This window comes from Thamnophis elegans, chromosome 3 (assembly GCF_009769535.1).
Source record: "Thamnophis elegans isolate rThaEle1 chromosome 3, rThaEle1.pri, whole genome shotgun sequence".
NCBI classification, from domain to species: domain Eukaryota; kingdom Metazoa; phylum Chordata; class Lepidosauria; order Squamata; family Colubridae; genus Thamnophis; species Thamnophis elegans.
The window spans coordinates 10,691,268-10,718,374 of record NC_045543.1 but is presented as its reverse complement, the minus strand read 5'-3'; the positions used below and the strand labels follow the sequence as shown (position 1 = coordinate 10,718,374).

At 39.9% G+C, this 27,107-nt stretch overlaps 1 protein-coding gene across 1 annotated transcript in view; it reads left to right on the top strand.

The window, feature by feature from the left end:
• Nucleotides 1-8,346: 8,346 nt before the first annotated feature.
• WDR35 (WD repeat domain 35) overlaps nucleotides 8,347-27,107 on the top strand; it is a 38,418-nt gene continuing 19,657 nt past the window's right edge. Inside the window, exons 1-10 of the mRNA XM_032212447.1 lie at nucleotides 8,347-8,499; nucleotides 14,503-14,620; nucleotides 16,411-16,482; nucleotides 17,761-17,853; nucleotides 18,512-18,640; nucleotides 20,126-20,256; nucleotides 22,165-22,330; nucleotides 23,198-23,343; nucleotides 24,328-24,453; nucleotides 24,831-25,016. Of these exons, the coding sequence (XP_032068338.1) occupies nucleotides 8,476-8,499; nucleotides 14,503-14,620; nucleotides 16,411-16,482; nucleotides 17,761-17,853; nucleotides 18,512-18,640; nucleotides 20,126-20,256; nucleotides 22,165-22,330; nucleotides 23,198-23,343; nucleotides 24,328-24,453; nucleotides 24,831-25,016 (1,191 nt within the window). The 5' untranslated portion in view covers nucleotides 8,347-8,475. The remainder of the gene's footprint in view (nucleotides 8,500-14,502; nucleotides 14,621-16,410; nucleotides 16,483-17,760; nucleotides 17,854-18,511; nucleotides 18,641-20,125; nucleotides 20,257-22,164; nucleotides 22,331-23,197; nucleotides 23,344-24,327; nucleotides 24,454-24,830; nucleotides 25,017-27,107) is intronic.

Below are 27,107 nucleotides of genomic sequence, written 5' to 3'. Positions count from 1 at the left end.
TTAACAATTTGAGATACTGGATAATCAATATACTCTGTAACAATGAAATGGTATGGCCTACAGATCTTAAACACCTATTTGGATCATTCAAAAGACTTTAAGAAAAAAATAGATGGACTCTATAATGAATTCAAAGAATGGAAAAGATGTATCATAGTGTGTCTTTCAATTTCTGAAGCCACATTATCTTTTGATACTTGTTCTCCCAACCCTGCCTAATGGACAATTTTTATTGAGCCCATGATTCTCTTTAGATGAAATGATTTAATGATGTTGCAGGACATTAGCTGTTAATGAGTTTTTGCTCTGGATTTAATGGAAACATTAGCCAATATACTTGGCGAAAGGTAGACAGGAAGATAAAAAAAATCAACATTATTATGGTTCTCCATAAAATAAGCAAAGTGTGTGTTTATATCCCTGCAGTTGCTTTAAAAGAGCATTTATTGGGTTACCTCAGCCTCAAAGAACTAACATTTTTCTATCACAGGGGATTAAGAATGAGCTCTTGCAAAGAATACAATGTGCATCAACTTCATTTAAATTTTGGAAAATGAGGTGGCTCATAAAATTGATATAGCTCAATAGAGTCATATGCACATACGTACATGGATACAGTTATCTCTCTTCAATTTTGCTGTATTTTGTTGGATCTATGTTCAAACAAAGCTTGAAGCAAATAAAGCATTGAACAAACAACCATAAATTAATTAATGCAAGGAGAAGCACATTACCATGAATTATCTAGAGTTTTTGGACTTGGCTTGATCTAGAATGATCAATAGCAATAGCAGTTAGCAATAGCAGTTAGACTTATATACCACTTCATAGGGCTTTCAGCCCTCTCTAAGCGGTTTACAGAGTCAGCATATTGTCCCCACAGTCTGGGTCCTCATTTCACCCACCTCGGAAGGATGGAAGGCTGAGTCAACCTTGAGGCGGTGAGATTTGAACCGCCGAACTGCAGCTAGCAGTCAGCTGAAGTGGCCTGCAGTACTGCACTCTAACCACTGCGCCACCTCGGCTCTCGGATCAGTTTCTCATTTGGTTAATCTTGTTCAGATGTTGTGCAATTAAGGAGTTTTCGTCATGTCTTCTTACTTCTAGTTGGTCTTCATGGATGTGTTCTACTAGTTTTCTGCCTGCTTGTGCTATGGAATAGTTGTTGCAATCCTTACACGGTGTGTTATAGGTGACTCCTGTTTCTTCTTCTGGGGCCATGTGTATGAAGTGATGTGTGTAATTGAGGAAGAGACATTCTTAAGGTGTCTTAGGAACCAATTTAATGGAATTATTATTGTGATATCTTGGGAGCCAGATTTGATAAATGGTATTTTAGGATTAATTTAGGTACCACAAATATCTTTGGCTGGCCAAATTTGATAAACATCCCTGGAGAACAGGGCTGAGTAATGTGTTCACACACTGCTAAGATGGAAAACCTGAAAGGACTGTTCTAAGATATTGACCAATTGAATCCTACTGCAGATGCAGTGCAAAGAGAGGTTCATTCAAGATATTGGGTGAGCTAATTAGGTCCCAATGTGGTGTTCTTGTTGTTGTAAGTCATTCAATGAATGTTGCCTATTACTTTTATTATATGTGTCTATGTTACTGTTTGTACTTCCCCTCCCTGATTTTATGTGAGCCGCCCTGAGTCCCCTCAGGGAAAAGGGCGGCCTACAAATGTTAATAAAATCAAAATCAAATCAAAAATTCAATTGCGTCTGAACCTTGGCCACTCTATGAATCATGTGGCGCAGTGGGTAGAGTGCAGTACTGCAGGCCACTTCAGCTGACTGTTATCTGCAGTTCAGCGGTTCAAATCTCACCGGCTCAAGGTTGACTCAGCCTTCCATCCTTCCGAGGTGGGTAAAATGAGGACCCAGATTGTGGGGGTGATATGCTGAGTCTGTAAACCGCTTAGAGAGGGCTGAAAGCCCTATGAAGCAGTATATAAGTCTAACTGCTATTGCTATTGCTATCAGCGTTCCCCGTGCCCCTCCGTCTCGCACCATTTCCTTCAGATCCGCCATGTTCATTCTAGTATCATCCTTTATAGTATCCAACCAGCAGGTACTAGGGCGGACCCTTCTCCTTTTTCCACTGATCACTCCTAGCACGATTGACTTTTTGAGTGAGTCAGCTCTCATTTCATAACCAAAGCATGACAGTCTATATTCGGTGATCTTGGCTTTAAGTGATTTTTTGGGTGTCATTCGTTCTAGGGTTTGTTATTTTTGCAGCCCATAAGATGAGCAATAGTCACCTCCAGCACCACAGTTTAAAGGCATCCACGTCCATCCTTCTCCTATATGCTTTTTTCAGAGTCCACATTTTCAGCCATAAGTAGCAATTGGAAAAAATATTGCATTAACTAATCTGCATTTGGTTGTGAGGCTGATGTCTTTACCCTTCTGGATGTTATTCATGCCAGACATTGCAGTTCTTCCAAATGCTATACACCTTCTGATCACAGGCCTGCACTCACCTAATATAACATGGAGCCAAAAATAAGTCAGTGAGTAGAAATTTGTGAGAATATCCTGGGCCCTTGAATTAGGTATCCACTTAGAATAACCTATAGTCTAGGCCAGTGATGGGGAACCTTTTACGCCTCCGGCGGCAAAAGCACAAGCGCACGCGGTATCTTGTGTCCGTGTGTGTCCACCCCCATACTTTAATGCCCCACATGCCGTGCTCCTGCACATGCGGGCATGCTCCCCACCATGCGTGCACAGATTTCTTGGAGCCTGGGGTGGGCGAAAATGGCCTCCCCTGTTCCCCTGGAGCTCCTCCGGAGGTCGGAAATGGCACATTTCCGACTTCCAGTGGTTTGATAGATTGATTGATTGATTACATTTGTATGCCGCCCTTTTCCCCGAAGGGGACTCAGGGTGGCTCACAATTCAGTCAGGGAAGGGGGGTACAGACAAGGGAATAAAAAAAGACGAGACATAACAATACAGAATTTAAAAAACACACAACAACCATACCATTCGAGAAGGGGGGCAAAAACTCTTTAGCCCCAGGCCTGTCGGAACAGCCAGGTTTTAAGGGCTTTGCGGAAGGCCTGGAGGGTGGTGAGGGTTCGAATCTCCACGGGGAGTTCGTTCCAGAGGGTCGGAGCAGCCAGAGAAGGCTCTCCTCCGGGTAGTCGCCAGTCGGCATTGGCCGACGGATGGAATTCGGAGGAGGCCTAATCTGTGGGATCTGATCAGTCTATTGGAGGTAATTGGGCCAGATAGGTCCATTTTTCACCCTCCCCAGGCTCCAGAGGCTTTCTAGGAGCCTGGGGAGGGTGAAAAACAGCCCAACATGTAAACTTGAAGTTTGGGAGCAGACCTCCAGGTTGCCTGTTGGACCGTTTTTCTCTCTCTGGAGGCTTCAAGAGACTGACACGGGAATGCCTTGTGTGCCCTCAGAAATGGCTCCGCATGCCACCTGTGGCACACGTGTCATAGGTTCGCCATCACAGGTCTAGGCAGACCAAGCAGCCCTTGTAAGCTGTAACTCAATGTAACCCAATGTAAGGGGGTGGGGGATTTGCAGAATTTGGCTTCAATTAGATAATTATATCAACTGTAAATCACAGTAATTCATTCATTCCCTCTTTTTCCCCATTATCATTGGTGCAACAAACAAACGGAACACCCCAAAAACTGATTAGTCCAAAGGAAAATAATGTATGACTGTGAAAAATACAATACCAAGTTTCTTTGAATGACTCTAAATAAACGCCACACTGTGATTTAATTAAGATCATCTTCTGTGTAAAATTGTGTTAAATTTACTTTCTCCAGATCATTTGCATGTGAAATCTGCTCTTATTTTCTGATTTTTTTTAATAAATCATACTTTACTTTGATTCTGAATTAGCAATTCATTTATTTATATTTCATTTTTCTTAACCGTCCATTTCCCTCAAAAAGGGACTCTTTATAGCTATAGTTAATCTGGTTGTTTCTGACTGATGAGACCTGGTCTTGTGATATTTCATATTAAATATTCTTTTTCCCCCAGTGAAATATAATTAATAATTTTAAATATCCTTATTGTATTAGCTGAAGAACATGAGTAAGGCAATTGATTGCAATGTTGGCTTAAAATAAATGGAAGTGGATCAGTGGTGGGTTTCAAAAATTGTTCGAACCTACTCTGTGGGTGTGGCCTCCTTTGTGGGAGTGGCTTGCTGCCCATGTGACCAGATGGGAGTGGCTTGCCGCCCATGTGACCGGATATGAAGATAGATGCCGACGACACTTGTCAGAACCACCTTAAATTACCTCCCACACAGCACTGGCATGCAGAAGAATATGAGGTAAACTTGTTTTTTAAAAGGCATCTTTGGTTTGCATTAAAACAACTTCAACACACGCAATGTTCTGATTGCACCACAAACGCAGTAGTCATCCTTACCCTTCACAGAGGCACTGAGTTTTATAAATAGGAGCATGATAGTGTAGAATAATCATATCCAAGGACCAGTGGTGGGTTTCAAAAGATTTTGGAACCTCTTCTGTAGGTGTGGCCTGCTTTCCGGGTCCACTGGTGGAACCTCTTCTAACCAGTTCGGTAGATTTGACGAACCAGTTCTACCGAATAGGTGCAAACTGGTAGGAACCCACCTCTGAAGTGGATTGGCATTGCCTAATTCCCCGTGCTGAGAAAGTGACTGCCCAAAGTTAACCAACTAGTATGTACGTAAGGCACAACTGGAGTTCAGAGTTTCCAGTTTCTAGCCTGATGCCTCAAGCACAGCAAACTGGCTGGATATCCTAATTATAATGCTATCTAATTATCCTTAAATCAGCAGAAAACTATGGAGGCATGAAATTTGCTCTCCATTGCCAATCCATATTCTGCCTCACACTACTTCCCAGCCACTGCAATCATTTGACTTTCCTCCAAGATAATTAGTGATAATGATCATTTTTTACAAAGAATCTGACCTTGGACAGTATCGAAATAAAGGAAAATACAGCTAAGACAAATTTAAGGAGATCTCACTTATGAGCTGAGAATAAGTTAAAAGGAAAAGGATGCCGAGCTTGTTCATGCTTCAGCTACTTACAATTGGGTTAAGATCCTAAATAAACCTCGATTTCTTGGTAGGACAACAAACTCGACTTTCTGCATGTTTGATCATTGCAAGCATTCAAAAATTAAATGATTTATTATAAATAAGGGAGCAAAATGAGCGATATATTAGTCATTTTGAGTCACATTGATATCAGTGGGTTTGTTATTATTTTATATTAATTAAAAGTTATTTATATAAAACTGGACTTCAGTTAAGACTCAAATTATTTATCATCTAGACCGGGGGTGTCAAACTCGTGGCCCGTAAGCCAGATGCGTCACATGCTGACTCCGCCCACTTTAGCAAAAGGGGGGAAAGTCCTGATACGTCACATGATGCTGCCTTGATGACATGAGTTTGACACCCCTGATCTAGATCCTAAACAAATGAAGTCATGCTTAACTAAACATGTGAGAACTAGCCAAGATTCAATTCAATTAAACTTTGAGATGTGAAGGATTCAAAAGGGCTTCAAATGAAAGAATTCTTTATAAAAGCACCTTTGTATATGTTTGTTTATAACATTCCACTGAGCTGGAAAAAATAAAAGTGAGTGGGAAATAAAAGGATTTAGAATTCCAGATTTTTAAAAATCTTGAAGTACATTTTGTCTTTATAGCTGAATAGAATCAAGGGATGTTTGGATGCAAAATTGCATCCCAACTGAAAAAAAATCAAAACTCTTTTAACATGCAAACTGAATAACAGCCAGATTCAATCTGATCCCCAGACCTTTCTTTTTTCTCTTGTCTTTCTCCCTAAGCCTTATTGCTAACTTCCTTTAGTCCTTGACATTGTCAGGTTTCCCTTAATAATCAGAACTTAAAATGACCAAGTGTCTTTGAATTCATTAGTAAGATTTATTTGGGGGGGGGAGTTATAGAATGGCAAATTTTTCAAATGGGAAAGCTACTGGGAAAAAAAACATTTTAAAAATATTCCTAAAAAGACCAGCAGTTCCATCACTGTGGAGATGGTGATCAACAGAGCAAGGTCCAATACTAACCACGTGAGATCAAGAAAGCAAAGCATGACTTCTGAGATTCTGCTCTAACAGTGCAGAGGAAAACATGTTCCAGTGATCACTACTTGTCTATACTTTTCCCAAATTCCTGGAAATATAATCAATATTGGTTGCCTCTGCTTTTTCAATACTCAAGTCTAACCCTGTGTTCCCACTGGGTCTCCCATTTAATTCTGTTGGAAGAAATATCCATCTGGTTCAGTTCCAAGTGGGGAGAAAGACACTGGAAACATGGAGGCCGTTTGGGAAGATGGTTTAACGGAGCAGAACCATCAAGCACCTGTGATTCTGGCAGCTGACCACATGGAGAGTGAGGGTTATTTATACCCTCTCTTGGGCCTTGCCTTTGAGCATCCTGTTCCTGTGGCAAGGACATGTATACTATTGGTTGCTGTGAAATTCCCATGGGGCTGAATATGCAGGGGTCATAGCTGATTTTGTAGCTTAGAATCAAGCTTGGTTGAAGCTTGGGCTGATGCAATGAAGGGGCTTTGTTGTGCAGTTTCTATTGTGGCTGAATGGCTTTGGCCTGAAGGATAATCCCATCATCCTGGAGCTGAACCACTACTACTACCACTACTACCACTACTACCACCACTACTACTACCACCACTACCACCACCACCTCCTCCTCCTCCTCCTCCTCCTCCTCCTCCTCTTCTTCTTCTTCTTCTAGCAATTAGACTTATATACCGCTTCATGGGGCTTTCAGCCCTCTCTAAGCGGTTTACAGAGTCAGCATATTGCCCGCAACAACAATCCGGGTCCTCATTTTACCCACCTCGGAAGGATGGAAGGCTGAGTCAACCCTGAGCCGGTGAGATTTGAACAGCCGAACTGCAGAACTGCAGTCAGCTGAAGTAGCCTGCAGTGCTGCATTTAACCACTGCGCCACCTCGGCTCTCTTCTTCTTCTTCTTCTTCTTCTACTTCTTCTTCTTCTTCTTCTTCTTCTTCTTCTTCTTCTTCTTTTCTTCTTCTTCTCCTCCTCCTCCTCCTCCTCCTCCTCCTCCTTCTTGTAGGCAAAACAAAGGCTGGCCCTGTCCTTCTCAAAGGGCACCAAATATCTGCTGGGGGCAGGGAGCTGAAGCTCTGAGTTTCAGTCTTTTGAAACATGTTTCTCCTTTAGGGAAAATATAATATTCTGTCTTTTTAATATTTCTTAAATATTTAATTTTGATAAGAGGGGTCGTACCTAACTTTCTACACTTCCAAACCAGAGTTAACCTTTTCAAGGTCAGCTCGGCATGAAGGAAAAGCAAACTGGGGAGCGGGGGGGGGAGCTCAGAAGAGTGTTGGGGCAATGATGGGGGGCAATGATAAAGTCTTAGAATAACAGATTTGGAAGGGACCTTGAAGGTCTTCTAGTCCAGCTCCCTGCTTAGGCAGGAAAACCCTACACCAGTTCAGATAACTGGATATCCAACATCTTTTTAAAACATCCAGTGTTGGGAGCATTCACAATGATGAATGTAGGGTAATTAATGTGATTCTCCCCACCCCCATACACACACACACACACACTCTTTTCCTGTTGTTGCCTCAAATCAACAACACATTTTCCCTAATCAAGGCTCTGTTCCTCCAACACTTGGTCAAAGAAAGGAGCGTTAGGGACAAAAATGTATGCCCTCCCCTGGAATTCCTGCCTCAACCTTTTTTAAGAGATACCCAGAGCTTTAATAGGATTTTTTTAAAAAAAATGAGTCCAAAAATACGGACTGAAAGTGTCCACCTCTGGAAAAACAACTGGAGTCGCAGGGAGTTGGGCGATATATAAATGTAATATTTATTCACCCTTCCCAATTCGCAGGAAACAAAGACTATTTCAAGGATCCCGATCTTTTTTTTTAAATTTCGGCGCTTCTCTTTTCATTATAGTTCAGAAGCTGCCAAAGAAAGGCTAAAAGACACCGAAAACCCCACTCTTTCGTTTCCCCTCAGCGGAGACCAATCCACTAAACAGTGGTCTCCAACCTTTGGCAACTTTAAGACTTGTGGACTTCAACTCCCAGAGTTCCTCAGCCAGCAAAGCAAAGCAAAGCTGGCTGAGGAACTCTGGGAGTTGAAGTCCACAAGTCTTAAAGTTGCCAAAGGTTGGAGACCACTGTACTAGAACAGCGGTTGGGAAGGCCGCTAACGATCCAAAGGGACCAGACCGTCCATTTCCCTTAACCCGGAAGCGCTGCGATTCCGCCTTTCTAAATATATATATATTGTGCTTCCGGTTTAGGGTCGGTTGCCACGGCGGCCGCACTCCGGCGCCCGCTGTTGTCATGGAGACAGCAGCTCCGGCCAGTTGAAGCGCCTATCCCGGTGGCGCCGAGGACCAGGCGGCGCAGCGACAAGGAGCGATAAAAGCGGGCAGGATGTTTGTCTACTTCAGCAAGAAGGTGAGATCGGTGCTTTTCCTGTGGTTTCTTCGTCCTCTTTCCCCCTTCCTCCTCCCCTCCCACCCCCGTCTCTTTTTGAAAAGAAAAGTTCGCCGTTTAAACCCGAAGGGGCCAATGGGACGCGGCCAGAATTTCTCCCTTAAATAACTTTTCTTAACGATTTCTTTCCAGTTTTGTGGCTCTTGTTTAAGGGGCTGCCACAGAGAAGAGCTATTCTCCAAGGCACCTGAGGGCAGGACAAGAAGCAATGGGTGGAAACTAATCAAGGAGAGAAGCAACTTAGAACTAAAGATAAATTTCCTGATAGTGAGAACAATTAATCAGTGGAACTCATTGCCTCCAGGAATTGTGGATGCTCCAACACTGGAGGTTTTTAAGAAGATGTTGAATCACTATTTGTCTGAAGTGGTGTAGGATTTCCTGTCTAGGCAGGGGGTTCACAGAGACATCTTCGGACAGCGCTGGCTCTTCGGCTTTGAAACGGAGATGAGCACCATCCCCAGAGTTGGGAACGACTAACACATACAGTATGTGCAAGAGGAACCTTTACTAATACATGTGATTTTGATTCTATGCCTCTATTTATACAACCAAGGATTGTATTAGCTTTTTTGGCTGCTGCCGCACACTGCTGGCTCATGTTTAAGTGATCATCCACTAGGACTCCAAGGTCTGTCAGACAATTACTGTTTTTGAGCAGGTTTCACCTAATCTATACTTGTATCTTTGGTTTTTTCTGCCTAGGTATAAAACCTTGCTTTTCTCCACATTAAATTTCATTTTGTTGGATAGGGCCCATTGTTCAAGTCTGTCAAGATCCTTTTGGATCCGGAGTTTGTCCTTTGGGGAATTAGCTATTCCTGCCATCTTAGGGTCATCTGCAAATTTGATGAGTTCCCCTTCTATTCCCTCTTCTAAGTAATCTCCTGCTTGAGCAGGGGGTTGGACTAGAAGACCTCCAGGGTCCCTTCCAACTCTCTTATTCTACTGCATTCTATTCTTATTTAATCTCTAAATTGCTTGAAATGTATTAAGAGTTATGTATTACTCCCAGTGCAGATTAAAAAGCAGGGAGGAGAAGGGACTTGCAAGAGTTTGTGCTTCCAATCATTAACCCTGCCTCTTTATATACGGGTACTCCTCGACTTACAACAGTTCATTTAGTGACGGTTCAAACTTTCAACGTGGCACTGAAAAAAAAGTGGATTTAAGACCGTTTTTCACAGTTACGGCCATTGCAGCTTCCCCATAATCAGGTGATCAAAATTCAGTTGCTTGGCAACTGGTTCATATTTAGGACCGTTGCTAAATATGAACCAGTTGCCAAGCAACTGAATTTTGATCACCTGATTATGGGGAAGCTGCAATGGCCGTAACTGTGAAAAACGGTCTTAAATCCACTTTTTTCAGGGTTCAGTGATCCCTTTTTGTGACCTTCTGACAAACAAAGTCAATGGGGAAGCCAGGTTCACTTAACCACCGGATTACTAACTTATCAATTGCGGTGATTCACTTAACGATGGTAAGAAAGGTGGTAAAATGGGGCAAAACTCACTTTAGCAAATGTCTCACTTAACAACAGAAATTTTGGGCTCCATTATTGTCATGAGACGAAGACTACCTGTAGAAATATTCATACTTCTAAACTGTATATAGTCCTATTTTTGTAGCTGGGTATTTGGATCCATATCCTTGGCAATAAGTGAAGCCTTCACAGTATTTATAGATGTGAATGCATTATTTTTACGTGTGTGAATGAACTATATGTTTCACCTATATTTTTCCCAAAGTGTTCACTTTGGCTTCTCTACCCCAATTTTATTTTCACAATGATGTGTAATGTAACCTATGTTAACATGTGTATGCCTATGGAGAGAATAGATATGTGTGCGTATCATATATAATATTCCCCAGTATTTCAATTTCATGATTCTTTCGGGGGGGGGGGGAATTTTACAATTTGTCCTTCAAATATTTGTTTTTTTTTTTAGTTTTTTTTTTGTTGATGTCAATTTATGGCATGACAACTAACTTCAAAGCATTATGAATTCATTGTACTACTGTTTATGAGCATTATAAGATCAATTATAACTACGAAGAGACTTAGCAAATCCCATGGGGGTGGAGGAAATAGTCTTGCCCATAAAACCTGTGCACCAGAGTTGGCATACAGCTGGAAAGAACCTAGTTCCTGAATTTAAGAATGCCCAATACTTTTGCAAATAGATTGAAAATACTTTCACACACATACACCCAACAATATAAACCATAAGTACTTCAGGCAAAATAAAAAGCATGTATTAAATAGGGGTCAATACTTTATATAATGTACAGAAACAAATTTGAGATATGTGATTTGATTTGATTATATTTATATGCCGCCCTTTTCCCCCGAAGGGGACTCAGGGCGGCTCACAATTCAAATCAGGGAAGGGGGGTACAGACAAAAAATAAAAACGAAACATAACAATGCATAATTTAAAAACACACAACAGTCATACCATTCGAGGCAGGGGCAACAGCTCTTTAGCCCCAGGCCTGTTGGAACAGCCAGGTTTTAAGGGCTTTGCAGAAGGCCTGGAGGGTGGTGAGGGTTCAAATCTCCACGGGGAGTTCGTTCCAGAGGGTCGGAGCAGCCACAGAGAAGGCTCTCCTCCAAGTAGTCGCCAGTCGACACTGGCCGGCGGATGGAATTCGGAGGAGGCCTAATCTGTGGGATCTAATCGGTCTAGTGGAGGTGATTGGCAGCAGGCGGTCTCTCAAGTACCCAGGTCCAATACCATGAAGGGCTTTATAAGTGACGACTAGCGCCTTGAAGCGTATCCGGAGACCAATAGGCAGCCAGTGCAGCTCGCGGAGGATAGGTGTTACGTGGGTGAACCGAGGTGCACCCACGATCGCTCGCGCGGCTGCATTCTGGACAAGCTGAAGTCTCCGAATGCTCTTCAAGGGCTGCCCCATGTAGAGCACGTTGCAGTAGTCCAGTCTAGAGGTCACAAGGGCGCGAGTGACTGTTGTGAGGGCCTCCCGGTTCAGGTGATGCATCAGAAAGTAACAAAACAAACAATAAATGACACAAAGTCTTTATTTTGTTAGATTTGTGAAAAGACCCTCTTAAACTATGTTGCATCTCCTCATTTCCCACTGGAGTTTGTTTCTGTAACACTTTCTACTTTAATCAAGGACTTCAGAATCTAGCCTTATCCTTTCCTCAAAGGAAATGGCTTTAATTTATAAAAAAAAACTTGAAAGCAGATATGAATACTTTCTAAAATGCTAATATCTTCATTAAAATATTACTAAGAAAGACTAAAATTCTATTTGGTAGTTTCTACTTACAGTGATCCAAATCAATTTGGAATGACATTAACTTGGGATGTTGAAATTCCAGTTAAAACAGAATAACAGAGTTGGAAGGGATTTTGGAGGTCTTCTAGTCCAACCCCCTGCTCAAGCAGGAGATTACTTAGATGAGGGAATAGAAGGGGAACTCATCAAATTTGCAGATGACCCTAAGATGGCAGGAATAGCTAATTCCCCAAAAGACAAACTCCGGATCCAAAAGGATCTTGACAGACTTGAACAATGGGCCCTATCCAACAAAATGAAATTTAATGTGGAGAAAAGCAAGGTTTTATACCTAGGCAGAAAAAACCAAAGATACAAGTATAGATTAGGTGAAACCTGCTCAAAAACAGTAATTGTCTGACAGACCTTGGAGTCCTAGTGGATGATCACTTAAACATGAGCCAGCAGTGTGCGGCGGCAGCCAAAAAAGCTAATACAATCCTTGGTTGTATAAATAGAGGCATAGAATCAAAATCACATGTATTAGTAAAAGTTCCTCTTGCACATACTGTATGTGTTAGTCGTTCCCAACTCTGGGGATGGTGCTCATCTCCGTTTCAAAGCCGAAGAGCCAGCGCTGTCCGAAGATGTCTCTGTGATCATGTGGCCAGCATGACTAAATGCAGAAGGCGCACAGAACACTGTTACTTTTCCACCAAAGGTGGTCCCTATTTTTCAAGGTGGCGCAGTGGTTAAATGCAGCACTGCAGGCTACTGCTAGATCAGCGGTTCAGCGGTTCAAATCTCACCGGCTCAGGGTTGACTCAGCCTTCCATCCTTCCGAGGTGGGTAAAATGAGGACCCAGATTGTTGGGGGCAATATGCTGACTCTCTGTAAACCGCTTAGAGAGGGCTGAAAGCCCTATGAAGCGGTATATAAGTCTACTGCTATTGCTATTGCTATTCTACTTGCATTTTTACATGTTTTCGAATTGCTAGGTTGGCAGAAGCTGGGACAAGTAATGGGAACTCGCTCTGTTACACAGCGCTAGGGATTCGAACTGCTGACCTTTCTGATCAACAAGCTCAGTGTCCTAGCCACTGAGTCCCATATATGAAATATTAGTACCGCTTTATAAATCCTTAGTAAGACCACACCTGGAATACTGCATCCAGTTTTGGTCACTACATTACAAAAATATGCTGAGACTTTGGAAAAGGTGCAAAGAAGAGCAACTAAGATGATTAAAGGCTTGGAGACAGATATACCATATTTTTCGGAGTATAAGACGCACCTTTTTCCTTCAAAAAAGAGGCTGAAAATCTGGATACGTCTTATACACTGAATACAGCATTTTTTGGCTCCCCAAACCCCGCCCCCTTCACCAAAATGGCTGTGCATGGTGTTTAGGAGGCTTTCAGAGTGCTCCTAGGGGCTGGGGAGGGCAGAAATAAGCAAAAAATGGTCTGTTTTTTGCTCAATTTTGCCTCCCCCCTATCCCCAGGAGCACTCTATAAGCTTCCTTCAGGCTATTCATGCCCTTTTTTTGACAAAAAACAGACCTGTTTTCGTGAAAAACGGGCTATTTTTGGCTCGTTTCCCCCCCCCCAAAGCACTCTGCAAGCCTCCTAAAGGCTATTCATGCCCTTTTGGGGGGGGTGGGAACCAGGCCCATTTTTTGCAAAAAGAAACGGGCCATTTTTGGGAGGTCTCCAGAGTGCAAAAACTTTTTTTTTAATTTGCCTCTTCAAAACCTTTGTGCACCTTATACTCCAGTACGTCTTATACTCCGAAAAATACAGTATATGAAGAAGTTGGCTAGTCTAGAGAAAAGAAGGACTGGGGTGACATGATAGCAGTATTCTAGTATTGGAGGCCTGCCACAAAGAAGAGGGGGTCAACTTTCTTTCCAAAGCACCAGAAGGCAAGACATAACAATAGATTGAAACTAATCAAGGAGAGAATCAACCTGGAATTAAGGAGAAACTTCCTAATAGTAAGAAACAATTTGCCTTCAGAACTTGTAGGGGCTTCATTACTGAAGATTTTTAAGAAGAGATTGGACAGCCACCTATCTGAAATGGTATAAAGTCTCCTGCTTGACCAGGGAGTTGGATCAGAAAACCTCCAAGGTCCCTTCCAGCTCTATTCTGATTGGTTAATTGATATAATATTATACAATATTATATGGCATAATAATATGGAATGTTATTAATGGTTATTGTTATATTATTATATAAGGAATAAGTTATTCTATATAGCAACAGTTCTCAAACTATTTGGTCTCATTCTTAAAAATTGGGTACAGAATTTTTTTTTGGTTTATGTGGGTTAAATCTATCAATATTTTTTTGTATTAGAAATTAAAACTGAGAAATTTTAAAATATTGATTTGATTTTGCAGACATTTTCAGAACCGCCATACCTCACTTCCCATTTTGATGTTGATGTAAAATTAGCTATTGTGTCAAATATTTTTACTTTTAGATATGCTACATGAACAAGTTTAAAAGCAGAGCACCTCTGGAAATTGTTAATAATTGTTGCAGGCTTGTTATTTGTATATATATATTCCATAAAACATTTGTACCTAAAAATAGTGTATATGCCAGTTTTGATTTAAGTTAAATTAATTGCTGGAACAATTCACAATTAGAGTCCAGTTTCGGTGTTGGTATTGCTTTCATTTTATTTAAAAAATGTATTTATTTCAGATTACAATTCCTGGTAATGTTAGATTTAGATCTATTTGTTGGAGCAAAGACCAAGGTTATATAGCCTGTGGAGGTGAAGATGGTCTACTGAAAGTTTTAAAGTTAGAAACAAAAGCAGGTAAATGACATTTGTAACATTATAAATTTGTTGGCAACCTGGGGCACACAGTGATTTTCTTTTTTTTGCTGTGTTGTAACTTGTCAATCTTGTTCTCTCCAAGCATTGCTCACATTATTTGTTCTAGGACAATCCCACAACCTCTGTTATAGTCTAATCTTCCAATATTTTGGAACATTAGTATAACTAACCTGAACAATATGAAATGTAGTTGAGACACATTTTGTTGAGACAGATTTTATTAAAATTCCCTGTATATTAAATAACAGAGTTAGGTAACTTGCAGTTTTCCTATTCATATAAAGTACAGGTAATCCTCACTTCAGGTCTTTTCTGTAACTATTGAACATTATGAATATGCTGAAAAAATTGAATTGTGACAGGTCATTAGTACCCCTGCAGTCACATGATAAAAAATTTGAGCCAAATCGCATTTGTGATCACACCCACCCATCACTCCTGCCACCTCCCCCAGCAGATGATCATTTTCACCTGCCTCACTCTGCTGGGCTCCCCATCCTGGCCATGAATGGGGGGGGGGGACACACCATAACTCTGGGACGAATTGCACCCTCAGACAGTCTCATTCACCCAGCAACAGACACCCCTAAACCTACTACGCCTAACCAACCACCTACTCACCCTCACACTCCATCCTCCACCCAGCAGTAGCCATTTCCTGCCTTCTTGCAAATCACGTGGGATTTGCAACTTCCTGTTGGCTTCCCCACTGATTTTGGACATTGGAAGACCAAAACTATGACCACGTCACTTAGTGGGCAGAAATTCCAGGCCCTATTTCCATTGTTAATGGAGGATGACTTGTAGGCAAAATTGCCTCAATGATGAGAGTCCAGAATATGAAGTATTCAATATCAAAAGTATGAATAAAGGATATATCTTTTCTAAGTTACAGAAAAGGTCTTTTGAGGACTTTTCATGCAAAGCCTAATAAAATCTTAATATAATTGATAACAAGCAATATGTTATTTTATAGGTGTTAATTGTTATGGACATTTTTTTAATCCTTTGGTGCTAGGCAGGATTTCAGGTATAATTATCGAAATATTTTAGTAATATGGAATGAACTTATACTTTATAATTCCATTCAATGATTTATATTGTACTGATTCTGATTCTTGATATTCACCTTTAGCTCAAGTTTAGTAGTCATTTACAATTAACTAAATAAATGATATATTATATATCTATATATCTATATCTATCTATGTCTATATCTATCTATGTCTATATCTATCTATCTATCTATCTATCTATCTATCTATCTATCTATATATATCTATATATATCTATATATATCTATATATCTATATCTATATCTATCTATCTATCATCTATCTATCTATCTATCTATCTATCTATCTATCTATCTATCTATATATATATATATATATATATATATAGTTAGATAAGGGTCAACGGAATTCAAGAGAGGCTGGATTTAGTCCTCTTGTGGCTATATAGGGATTCTAAGCTGATCCCTCTTTTTAACTCTGCTCTCAAGTTCTAACATTCCTTCTCCTATGCTTAGATAATCAAAATACTGTTTAAAAAAAGAGAAGTTGGATTTGGGATTTCAACTTCTTTTTAATGAGCAAAAGAGGACATTCAGTTCCTCTCCCTCATCAGGTTCTGCAGGACATACAAAGGTTAAATATTATGATTAATTGAAAGGGGGCACCATCTAGGGAAAAAGTAAGCTAGTAAAAATTATAAATGCTAGTTTATTTAGGATTCATGTCTTATGTGAGGTTTTGTTTTGCTTTTAGATGAAGCCAAATTAAAAGGACTTGCTGCACCTAGCAATCTCTCAATGAATCAGACTCTTGAGGGCCACACAGGTACGAATTATACTGTGCAGTAAAATAAAATTGCTTTTTTACTAATTTGTTTAGAAAATGATAGTTTCAGTGATGATCTTTCAATTGCTAACAGATAAATTCCCGTAATTTCTTGGGATATAAATTAGCAAGCTTAAAAATAAAATAATATTATGGAAATATCTATTGTTGAATATAAAAGAAGACAAATTGCTTTCAGGGATATTGGATGGATATGGATATGGATATAAAGTAGAAATATGCCTGTACCTCAGCTCTCATTGTATACTGAAAATTTTCTCCTTGCAACTTCAAATTAGCCTATGCATCGTTCAGAATATATTCACACAGAATGCAAAAATAATCAGAACAAAATGCCGGTTATGCTAGCAGTAAGAAATTGATTATTTGCACATTTGATACAATTACCTTCAAGTTCCTCTAAAAGGACTGGAACAATACAAGGAAATCTTTGCCTTTCTGAAGCCCCGCTGATGCTAGCTGAGATACTGATTGTAGAAATAACCTTCTGTAAGCCCTGGTGTTAGAAGGTTTGTCAATGGGGGAAGCCACTGACAGCACAACTCTGCAGATGAAAAGAAGTATCAGAGATTACCCTGTTGACGACAGTAAGCCCAAGTTTTTGAAAGGGAGCATCTCAAGAGATGGAAAAAAGTAGCTGTTTCAAAAGTCATGATGCTTTCCTTAAACGACAAGGATATATAGATCCGTGATCCGTGCCAGAAGTAGCACATAGTGCCCTCTCTTTGGGCACGTGACCCATTGCCCCCAATTCAGCTTCACTGTGCATGCACACATGCTTCCCATTGGCCAGCTGGTCTTCGGGTCTCTGCTGTGCATGCGTGGGGGGGGAGGGCACGTGCACATCCATGGGGGATGGGGTACATTCGGGGATGCGTGCATGCATATTCAGGAGTGGGGCACATGCATAGGGGCCACACGGACATTGCATCTTGGTTTGGGTGTGCACATGCTTTGGGCATTCGGTCCGGAAAAGGTTAGCCATCACTAAACTAGGGCTTCAGTGACCAAGCACAGGGCGTTGTGAACCAGGAAAGTCTGAGACTGATGCACAAACCAAAGCTGTGCTAAGAAAGGCTCTCCTAGCCACAACTGTTCATCAAGCAGGAATCGTGAGTCCAGGACAGTCCCTATGTTGTAAGCTGGGTTTGGATCAGTCTTTATATATGATGCTTATTTTTAATAGAAAATTTTTTTCCCCCAAATAATCTTGTTGTTACTAGTGTAATTCAACAGTATTGTTATACAATTTTATAGGTGCTGTGCAAGTAGTGACTTGGAATGAACAATATCAAAAGCTAACTAGTAGTGACGAGCATGGACTTATTATAGTTTGGATGCTGTATAAAGGTAGGTGACTTACTGGAGAATGGCTATTATATATTTGTGGCATTTTATTTCCTAGTTGGCTCCAAGCTTTCTACACTATACCTTTGGCTCTTTAGTTGTAAGCTCAAAGATTCTAAAAAGAATTATTTATTCCCCCCCCCAAATAATATTGCAATTTAGTCTAAGAGATTTATTTTTAAATTAATATCACGTTGGCATTCTCACCAACTAAATATATTGCTTTGGCCCCATGTGTTAATACTAGAATATTTGGGAAGCTTCTTCCGTTTCCCAGCCTCTTTATATAAGGAGCAGAATGAAAAACCACAAGCACCCAGACGCGATCTAGAGCTGCGTGAGCTTTTTAAGAACATCTGAAACGCATAAACAAAAATACGTTATTGCATACACATCAAAACTTCCTTTTGCTAAGGAAGGAGAATTGAAGAGCAGTTTTTAAGAGTTCCTTCTTCGGCACCTCCAGTTCCATTTCTCAGGGTTGGAATGCTCTTCAGAGCAACTTCATGGCAGTGACACAATAACCATGAATCAATGTCCAGCTCAATAGAAGTCACTGAGTTTGCAAATAATTCCTTTTGTATTATTCTCAATAAGAAATGTTCAGATGAAAAATAAGATTGTGGTAGATATGGATGATTTTTTTCCCCTTTGGCTTTAGGTGCTTGGTATGAGGAGATGATCAACAATAGAAATAAATCAGTGGTTAGAAGCATGAGATGGAATGCTGATGGGCAGAAAATTTGCATCATATATGAAGATGGTGCTGTAATTGTTGGTTCTGTGGATGGTAAAGTACTACTTATGTTAATAGAATGTGCAGTTTTTTTAAAGGTTTAATAACTCTTATAGTGTTAGCCCCCTTCAGTAATCATTCCCTTGCACAATTGCCCTGTTAACTCCATCTCTAGGTTCCCATATCTTGAATGGAAAGAAAGAACTGAGAGTATGTTTCCGCATATTCAGCAGAATGCATTTAAGATCTTCCCAATAGCTGTAATTTTCAGATTATGTAGGATTTGAAACTTATTTCAACAACTGTGCAGTTTTCTATCCGGTCTTTCTGTTCAATGTACAAAGCTGAGGGAGGGAGCCCCCAACGCCCAAAGTGTAGGGGTCATAAATGTTCATTTGTCCTTGAGCAGAAGAGGTTAAACCATGTATTCCCACGTGTCCCTTCAAATAGTTCCATTCCAAGATACGTTACCATCACTAGAATGATTGCTGTCCAAAAAGAATATGCCACTATTTTTCAATAACTTAGATTCACTGGGCAATATCTAACCATAGAGAAGGAATTTTCCATATATTTTACTTTATCATTTGTTTCCATATTAAAAGAAACATTTGAAATTAAGTCACATTTAATTTTTGCTTTCCCAGTACATGAATATCATTTTTAAATAACCCAATTAGCTTTATTAGAAGATAGATAGGCATATATTTAAGTTAATGTATAATTATGAAGATGTACAATTCCATTTCCGTTTTTGACATAATTTCTTAAAGCTTATAAGTCCTGATTCAGTTACTGTATTTTTCGGAGTATAAGACGCACCAAGGTTTTGAAGAGGCAAATTTTAAAAAGAAGTTTTTGCATTCTGCAAACCGCCCCAAAACTGCCCGTTTTTCATGAAAACAGGCCCATTTCCCCCCCACCCTTAAAAAAAGGCATGAATAGCCTTTAGAAAGCTTATAGAGTGCTCCTGGGAGCTGGGGAGAGGTTAAAATTGGGCAAAAACCTGCCCGTTTTTGGCTCATTTCTGTTTCGGGAGGCAAAAATGCTGTATTTAGTGTATAAGACGCACCCAGATTTTCAGCCCCTTTTTTTGAGGGAAAAAGGTGTGTCTTATACTCCAAAAAATACAGTAATCTCCTACTTTAGTCACTGTGAAAGAAACAGAGTTGTGTTCCAAGAATGGAACTTTCCTGTCTTCCATAATCCTTATTTTTTTATACATTTAATGCTGAGCGAGATGATCTTCTGAAACAGAATGGTATGTAACAACACAGCACAAAAAAGAAACTGAAGACTGAAGGGTAGTGTTATCAACAGTAAGAATCACATATGTAGATCCAAGTTTATATATTCAAGAATGTATATCAGTAATTTTGAAAAGGTAGCTTTTAGAGGGAGGAATTGATAAAAAAAGAAATAAAGCTTTCATTCCTGTTTAAGAGATTTAATTCTTTGCCAATTTCCATTTTTAATATTTTCAGTTTTGAACATTTTGTCCTAGTTGTGAGATTAATTGAATTTATTTTCCTTTAAAAGGGAATCGTATTTGGGGAAAGGATTTAAAAGTACAGCTTCACCATGTTGCATGGTCTCCAGATGGTAGAACTCTACTCTTTGGAATGGCCAATGGAGAAATACACATTTATGACAAAAATGGGACTTTTATGGTAAGTTTAGAGATATATTCTACCGGGTTTTCCCAAAAATAAGACAGGGTCTTATTTTCTTTTGACCCACAAAATATTGATTGGGTCTTATTATCAGGGGGGCTCTCTTGCGAGCGGATGCCCAAAGAGCCAGGCGCAGCCTCAGGAGCAAATGGCTGTGTTGTGCTGTCGCAGCAGCTCAATACACCAACCATGAGGTGACCATGCTCACGAGCAGCCACCTGGCAACCCCCCTTTCCAGCCGGGCAGAACACCACTCACCGACCCACTGATATCCCAAAGGTGCTAAGCCGCGTGGTGCTTTGCCCTCCCCCCAGGTCCCGCGGCTTGGTGCATTCAGGATACCCTTAGCTCAATGCATGGCACTCTGCCCGGCTGGAAAGGGAGGTTTCGCGAGTGCCTGTTCCGTCCCCAGCTGATGTGCCTCCTGACCTCACCATGCCCTGGTTTAGCTCTCCCTGCCAGGCCAGGCTGTTGCCGCTGCGGCAGCACTCCAGACATAACCTATTCTCCGGCTTCCAAACTCCGGAGATCCGCAGCTGAGTCTTTTGGCAGTGGCCGCTCTGGGAGTATGCTCTATGGTTGTGGGCTGGCTGCCAGCAGAGCGTACTTCCAGAGCGTACAACCATAGAGCGTATTCCCAGAGTGGCAACTTCCGGAAGACTCGGCATCCTACCTCCATGCTTTGGAAGCCGCAGAAAAAGCCATGCGGCGGTGGTAGGCAGCAGCGGCAGCGGAGATGCCCTGGCTCTGCAGGGAGAGTTAGGCAAGGGCATCGTGAGGCTGGGAGGCACGCGAGCTGGGAGAGGAAAAGCCGTTTGCGCAACTCCCCTCTCCAGCCATGCAGAGCCCCATTCACTGACCTAGGGACATTCTGAAGGCGCCAAGCTGTGGGAGCTGGAGGGCGGCGAATAGGCGCTCACACGGCTTAGAGATACTCCTAGATCAGTGAATGGCGCTGTGCCCAACTGGAAAGGGGGGTTGCCGGGTGGCTGCTCATGAGCATAGTCACCTCATGGCTGTTGTGTAGTGCTGCTGCGGCAGGGCAACACAGCTATTCGGCCCTGAGGCTGTGCCCGGCTCTTCAGGAGCCCGCTCGCAAGAGAGCAACCGCCCGGCAACCCCCCTCTCCAGCTGGGCACAGCACCGCTCACCGACCTAACGGTAGGCCAAAGGCACCAAGCAACACAAACCTTTGCCCCCACCCACCCCACCCCATTCCTGCCGCTTGGCGCCTTTGGCATACCTCTATGTCAGTGCGTGGCACTCTGCCTGGCTGGAGGAAGGGGTTGTCCAGGGGGCTTATTTTGGGGGGAGGGCTTACATTTTTGCCCACCCGAAAAATGTGGCATGACCTTATTATCAGGACATGTCGTATTTTCGGGGAAACATGGTACTAAGTAATTACCTTTCGGATATCTTAGTATCCAGGTGTTAGAAATGTTTTTCTAAGCATTCGAGCACAATCTACAGTGATAAGATATAAAACCATGGTTTTTAATTCTGCAATTGCAGAGTTTATAAATATTTTTCCAATCATCACAGGGATTTAAAGTAGTATATTATACTATTTAATATAGCATAACACAGGCCTAATAATTAGCCTATTTGTGAAGTTGATTTAAGGGACATCACCTTGATTTGTGAACTCTAGTTATTTCTTATAATACATCTGTTGTAAAAAAATCTTATATGAAAAGAAAGTTATTTAATTCACTTTTAAAAAGAATTTTGTGATTTACATATTAATATTAAGTTGATTTTATTGTTATGTGGTTCACGTTTCTTCACTTACTTATGAGTAAGCTCATTTAAATGTTTGTTAGTTAAATAGTGTTCAGCCAATCAGACAATAATTAGATTTGTGAAAATATATATTTACCTGTGTATATTGAATTACTATTATAGATGAAAATGAAAATGAACTGCTTGGTGAATGTAACTGGAGCATTCAGCATTGCAGGAATCCTTTGGTACCCAGGAACAGAGGGCTATGTAGAACCAGATTGTCCTTGCCTTGCCATTTGTTTTGACAATGGAAGATGCCAAATAATGAGACATGAGAATGATCAAAGTAAGCATACATTGTGGTTAAGAGTTGTAAAGAAGTACCATAAATTTAGTTGTCTAAAGAGAGCTAAGAAAATATCTAAAGACCCCCTACATTCTCGACATAACATGTTTTTAACTTCTCCCCTCAGGATGCTGCTATAGGCCATTGCATGCAAATCAACTTGGCACAAAAATATTTTTCCCCATGCCATCATTCTGCTGAACACCTAACTCCCAGAGCACTGTCTTAGGCCTAAAGAAACCTTCCTATTCATGTAGTAAGGTTGCATTGCTATTGCTCTTAAAGAGCCATGGTAGCCCAGTGATTAGAATGCAGTATTGCAGGCTAATTCTGCTGAGTGCTGACTGTCAGCAGTTTGGCAGTTCCATTCTCATTGGCTCAAGGTTGACTCAGGCTTCCATCCTCCTGAGGTCGGTAAAATGAGGACTCATTGTTGGGAGGCAAAATACTGACTTTGTAAACCACTTTGGGCTATAAAGCACTATGAAGTGGTACATAAGTCAAAATGCTATTGCCATCCCCATTTTCTCATCTTTCTCATTTTCTCAGCTTTCCGACTATCTTTTCTTATTGGTATTTTAGGATTTATCCCTTGTTTGTATCTTATGATTTATGATTGTGTCTTACAATTTATGTGAGACACATAACTTTGACTTATCATTATTCTGTTTGTGTGTGCACTGAGAGATTATGTCCTGGAGACAAATTCCTTGTTTGTCCAATCACACTTGGCTATAAAGAATATTCCATTCCATTTCCATATTCCATTCAAGGAATAAATATTGTTGTAAGAATTATCTTTCCCTTAATATATTTGTATATGCCCTTTATATCAGTATTTGTTTGTTTATTTAAAACAACAACCAGATCCTGTCTTAATTGATGCGGCCCTGACTGTTGTGACCATCCAGTGGAACCACTGTGGCAACATGCTGGCTATTGCAGGCGTCCAGAAGATACCTGTGCAAGATAAAGATATCAATGTTATGCAGTTCTATTCTCCATTTGGTGAGGTAAAAAATATGGATGTTGTGGATTTTCCTATTTCTATATTCAGTGTAAAATAAAAAGAACTAAATATTGATAGCTGAAAAACCAAAATATTCAAACCATTTTGAACTTATGAGAAGTGAATAGAATCAGTAAAGGCCGAGAAATATTCCTTAAACTTGCACACTACCAATTTTCCTCTGTAACATCTGGGATAACCAGTCCAAAAGTCTTATAGACTGCCTTTTGTAACTTGTGTACACAAAATGTGGATGAAAAAAACCCCTCCTTTTAATATGCAAGTGATAACTGATGTTCAACACGTTTGGCAGAAAAACAAATAGGACAGTGTTTCCAAAAGTCAAAAAATTGAAATCTTATACTGAAAAGTGTGCTGTGAAGATTAGCAGTATTGTAAAGTTGAAGTGAGGGCTACTCTAAATCTTTCTACCAGCTTATATAACATACAGTACTTATCCTTATAGGTGGAATGAATGAATCACATAAAGACTTTGATTTATAATTCAGTTATAGTGATTGTGAAAATATTGTGAATGACTTATATCCTCTAACATTAGCATTTGTAATGTTTTATTTAAAATAGTTACGGTTGTTTTTCTATGGTGTGCTTATCTAATTCTAATGTAAATATGATTTTCTCAAAACATTTTCACATGATTGAGGTGATATTTTTGTCATCTGGGTTTCTTTGCATTTATTCAAACCTGTTAATATCTGGGGTTTTTTTGTAATTAATATTCAAAACAGTAAGGTTTACATTGGAAGTAATCAACTTTCAAGTAATTTATTCACATAAATATGTAACATTATTAGAAGATACAGTTTTAAAATTTAAGACTCAAGATAAATATTTCTCAAGATTTTTCTTTGCTCATTTAACCTCTTTCAGTAACTTCCAAGAAAATACTCAATATGCTACTTATTTATCTCTATTTTCAAAATACTTCTAATAGTATGCAGCTAATTTATGGTTGATGTCATTTCAGCATTTGCGTACCTTAAAGATTCCAGGGAAACAAGTATCGGCTTTATCTTGGGAAGGAGGTGGTTTAAAAATAGCATTAGCTATTGATCACTGTATTTATTTTGCAAATATTCGACCAGACTACAAGGTAAGGAACATGTTAAAATACTATCAGACCCTGAACAGGTTCTAATTGAGCACCTACTTGCTACTGTACTACTCAATATGTTTTTGGGTGGGCTTTTGGTATATTATAGTTCACTAGTTACGATTATTTTTATTGCTATAAATTCTATTTCAATTATTGGAATTGTGATTCAAAACATCAGTTGGGGGGGAGGGAGTGTCCTTCAAGACCCTATACCATTCTCACAAATAATAATTATCTACAGTGTTAAAAATTTTAAATGGGATTAATTATCGGTATGAGAATGATATTCATCAATGTTGACTTTATAAGTAAATTTCTACATACTGTATTACAATGTTATTGAGGTATATTAATATTATTGTTTTTGTTAACAGTGGGGTTATTGCACGAACACAGTAGTGTATGCATATACCCGACCTGACCGTCCAGAATATTGTGTTGTCTTCTGGGATATAAAAAACAATGAAAAGTATTTGAAATTTGTCAAGAGTTTAATCTCCATAACAACCTGTGGAGACTTCTGTATTCTGGCCACTAAAGCTGATGAAAATCAATTACAGGTATTATTGCTTATTTTATCATCTTATCTGTTAGTCCCAACTGTTATGCTTTCTTGATCTATAATTGAATTCTTATCATGAAATTCTAAATTCTTCCTAGCACTATTGAACATATGAATTGGAAAGAATATTATAGGTTACCTAGTGTAATCCTCTCCTCAGTATAGAAATCCCCTAAACCATCTCTTGATAGGTGCCCATCCTGCCCTAATTCATCCAGTAAAGAGTGTACCACTCTTCTGGGCAAACTGTTCTGTTGCATAACAGCACTTATAATTGTGAAATTCCTCTTAGTATTCAGCCTGTACTACCTTTGATTTCAACAAAGTACAAGTCCATTCCTTCTGTATGTGACAGCATTTTAGAAATTTGTAAATGTTTACCACATACAGCAGCATCTACTTCAGAAATCCAAATGATTCAGGCAAGAATGTTCTGCTATACTTAGCTGTAACTGCTACTGCTTTATCTTCTTGGGAAAAAAAAACATTATTTCTCATCTCTCTTGCACAATGCTTACAAAGGAGGAGGATGAAACAGAATCCGTTGGTGGAATGGTAAAACAATTCTTTTTAAACGTTGCCTTAATTGATAGGGTGGTGGTTATATCGATACATCTATCAAAATAGCATTTTCTTACGAAGCAATTAGTATAAACCATACCTTGGTTCATTATAATTCCTGCAATTGTCTTTTCTTGGTTCACAGATGTTGCTAGATGAGAAAAATCACTATCTACTCACATAGGGTGAAATAGGTCGAAATGTATATATATAATCCTCATGCATATATCTACACAACTGTCTTTAGTTCTCTGGAAAAAAAGTTTATTTATGTTTTATTTTAATTCTTCAGAACAGTTATTCTAGACTGGTTTATGATAGATATTCTAAATAATAAACTATAGTAAAAGAAACAAGAAGCAAAATCCAAAGTAATATAAAAATCAGAAATATGTGATTTTTAGACCATGAATTCTACTCCCACCTTAGCTGTGAAAGGTCACCTGGGTGACCTTGGGCCAGTAACTAACTCTCAGCCCAACCCACCTCACAGGATTGCTGTGCGGTAACTAGGAGGAGGATGGTGTGTTGGATAGATTTACCACCTTGAGTTAGTTGTAAAAATAATAAAGGTGGGATACAAATAAATAAGAATAGAATCATTTTGCCTAGTGGCAAAATTATACAGAGTAGAAAATAGATGTGCTCATTTGGTTTATTACCCTCCTACTGAAGATATTCATAACTATCTCATATGACTCTTAGGATAAAAAGAGATAGGTAACTGGGGAGACATTCATGTGAAGAGAAGAAAGAGAAAGGAAGTAGGGATGCCATTGGCAAGACCTGAGCAACATTGCCAACTGCTGCTTACAAGGACCTAAATGGGAAGCTTCTGGGTCAAGAGCCACATTACGTAGCAGCACTGCTTGAAGCTCAGCTTGGGAGTTCATGCTGATGCTTAGAGCTTAGCTTGGAGGTTGGCAGTAATACTGTCTTGCAGCTGGAACACAACCACAATGAAACAAAACACTGTAATGGCTAAGCCAAGCCTGCACTAATTCCAAAAGTAGGCAAATAAGCCTAGTAGGAGGCACGAATGCACATAGGGGGAGACTTAAAGGGTCAGAGAGGACTAAATAAACAGAAGACCAAGATCATAGTGACCTGACCAAGGCAGCTAACTGTGACTGTTAACTCTGTCCAGAATAAACTGGACTATGTGGGACAATGGGGAGGAAGAAGGGGGTAGAGGCCTCTAGTGGGGAAATCTTGAAATTAATACAATCTTGGAAAAGCTTCCACTTTGCACAATTGTCATATTTTATGATATTTCATTTTTCTCACTTGAGATTTTGTACTTCTTTTAATTATAAATGATAATATTTGGTGGGGGGCTTTGATTTGTGCAAGAATATATAAGATATATTGTAGTACAAAGGAAGAGACTGATGGCTCTCTCTACATAACACAGGTGCTTCTATTTCTGAACAGGAGTCTTTTAAACTCTATGTTTATTTTTTAAAATTGAAAAGGCTTTAACGTAATGCTAATAAAGTATGGGTATTGCTGCTTTTTTCTTCCCCAG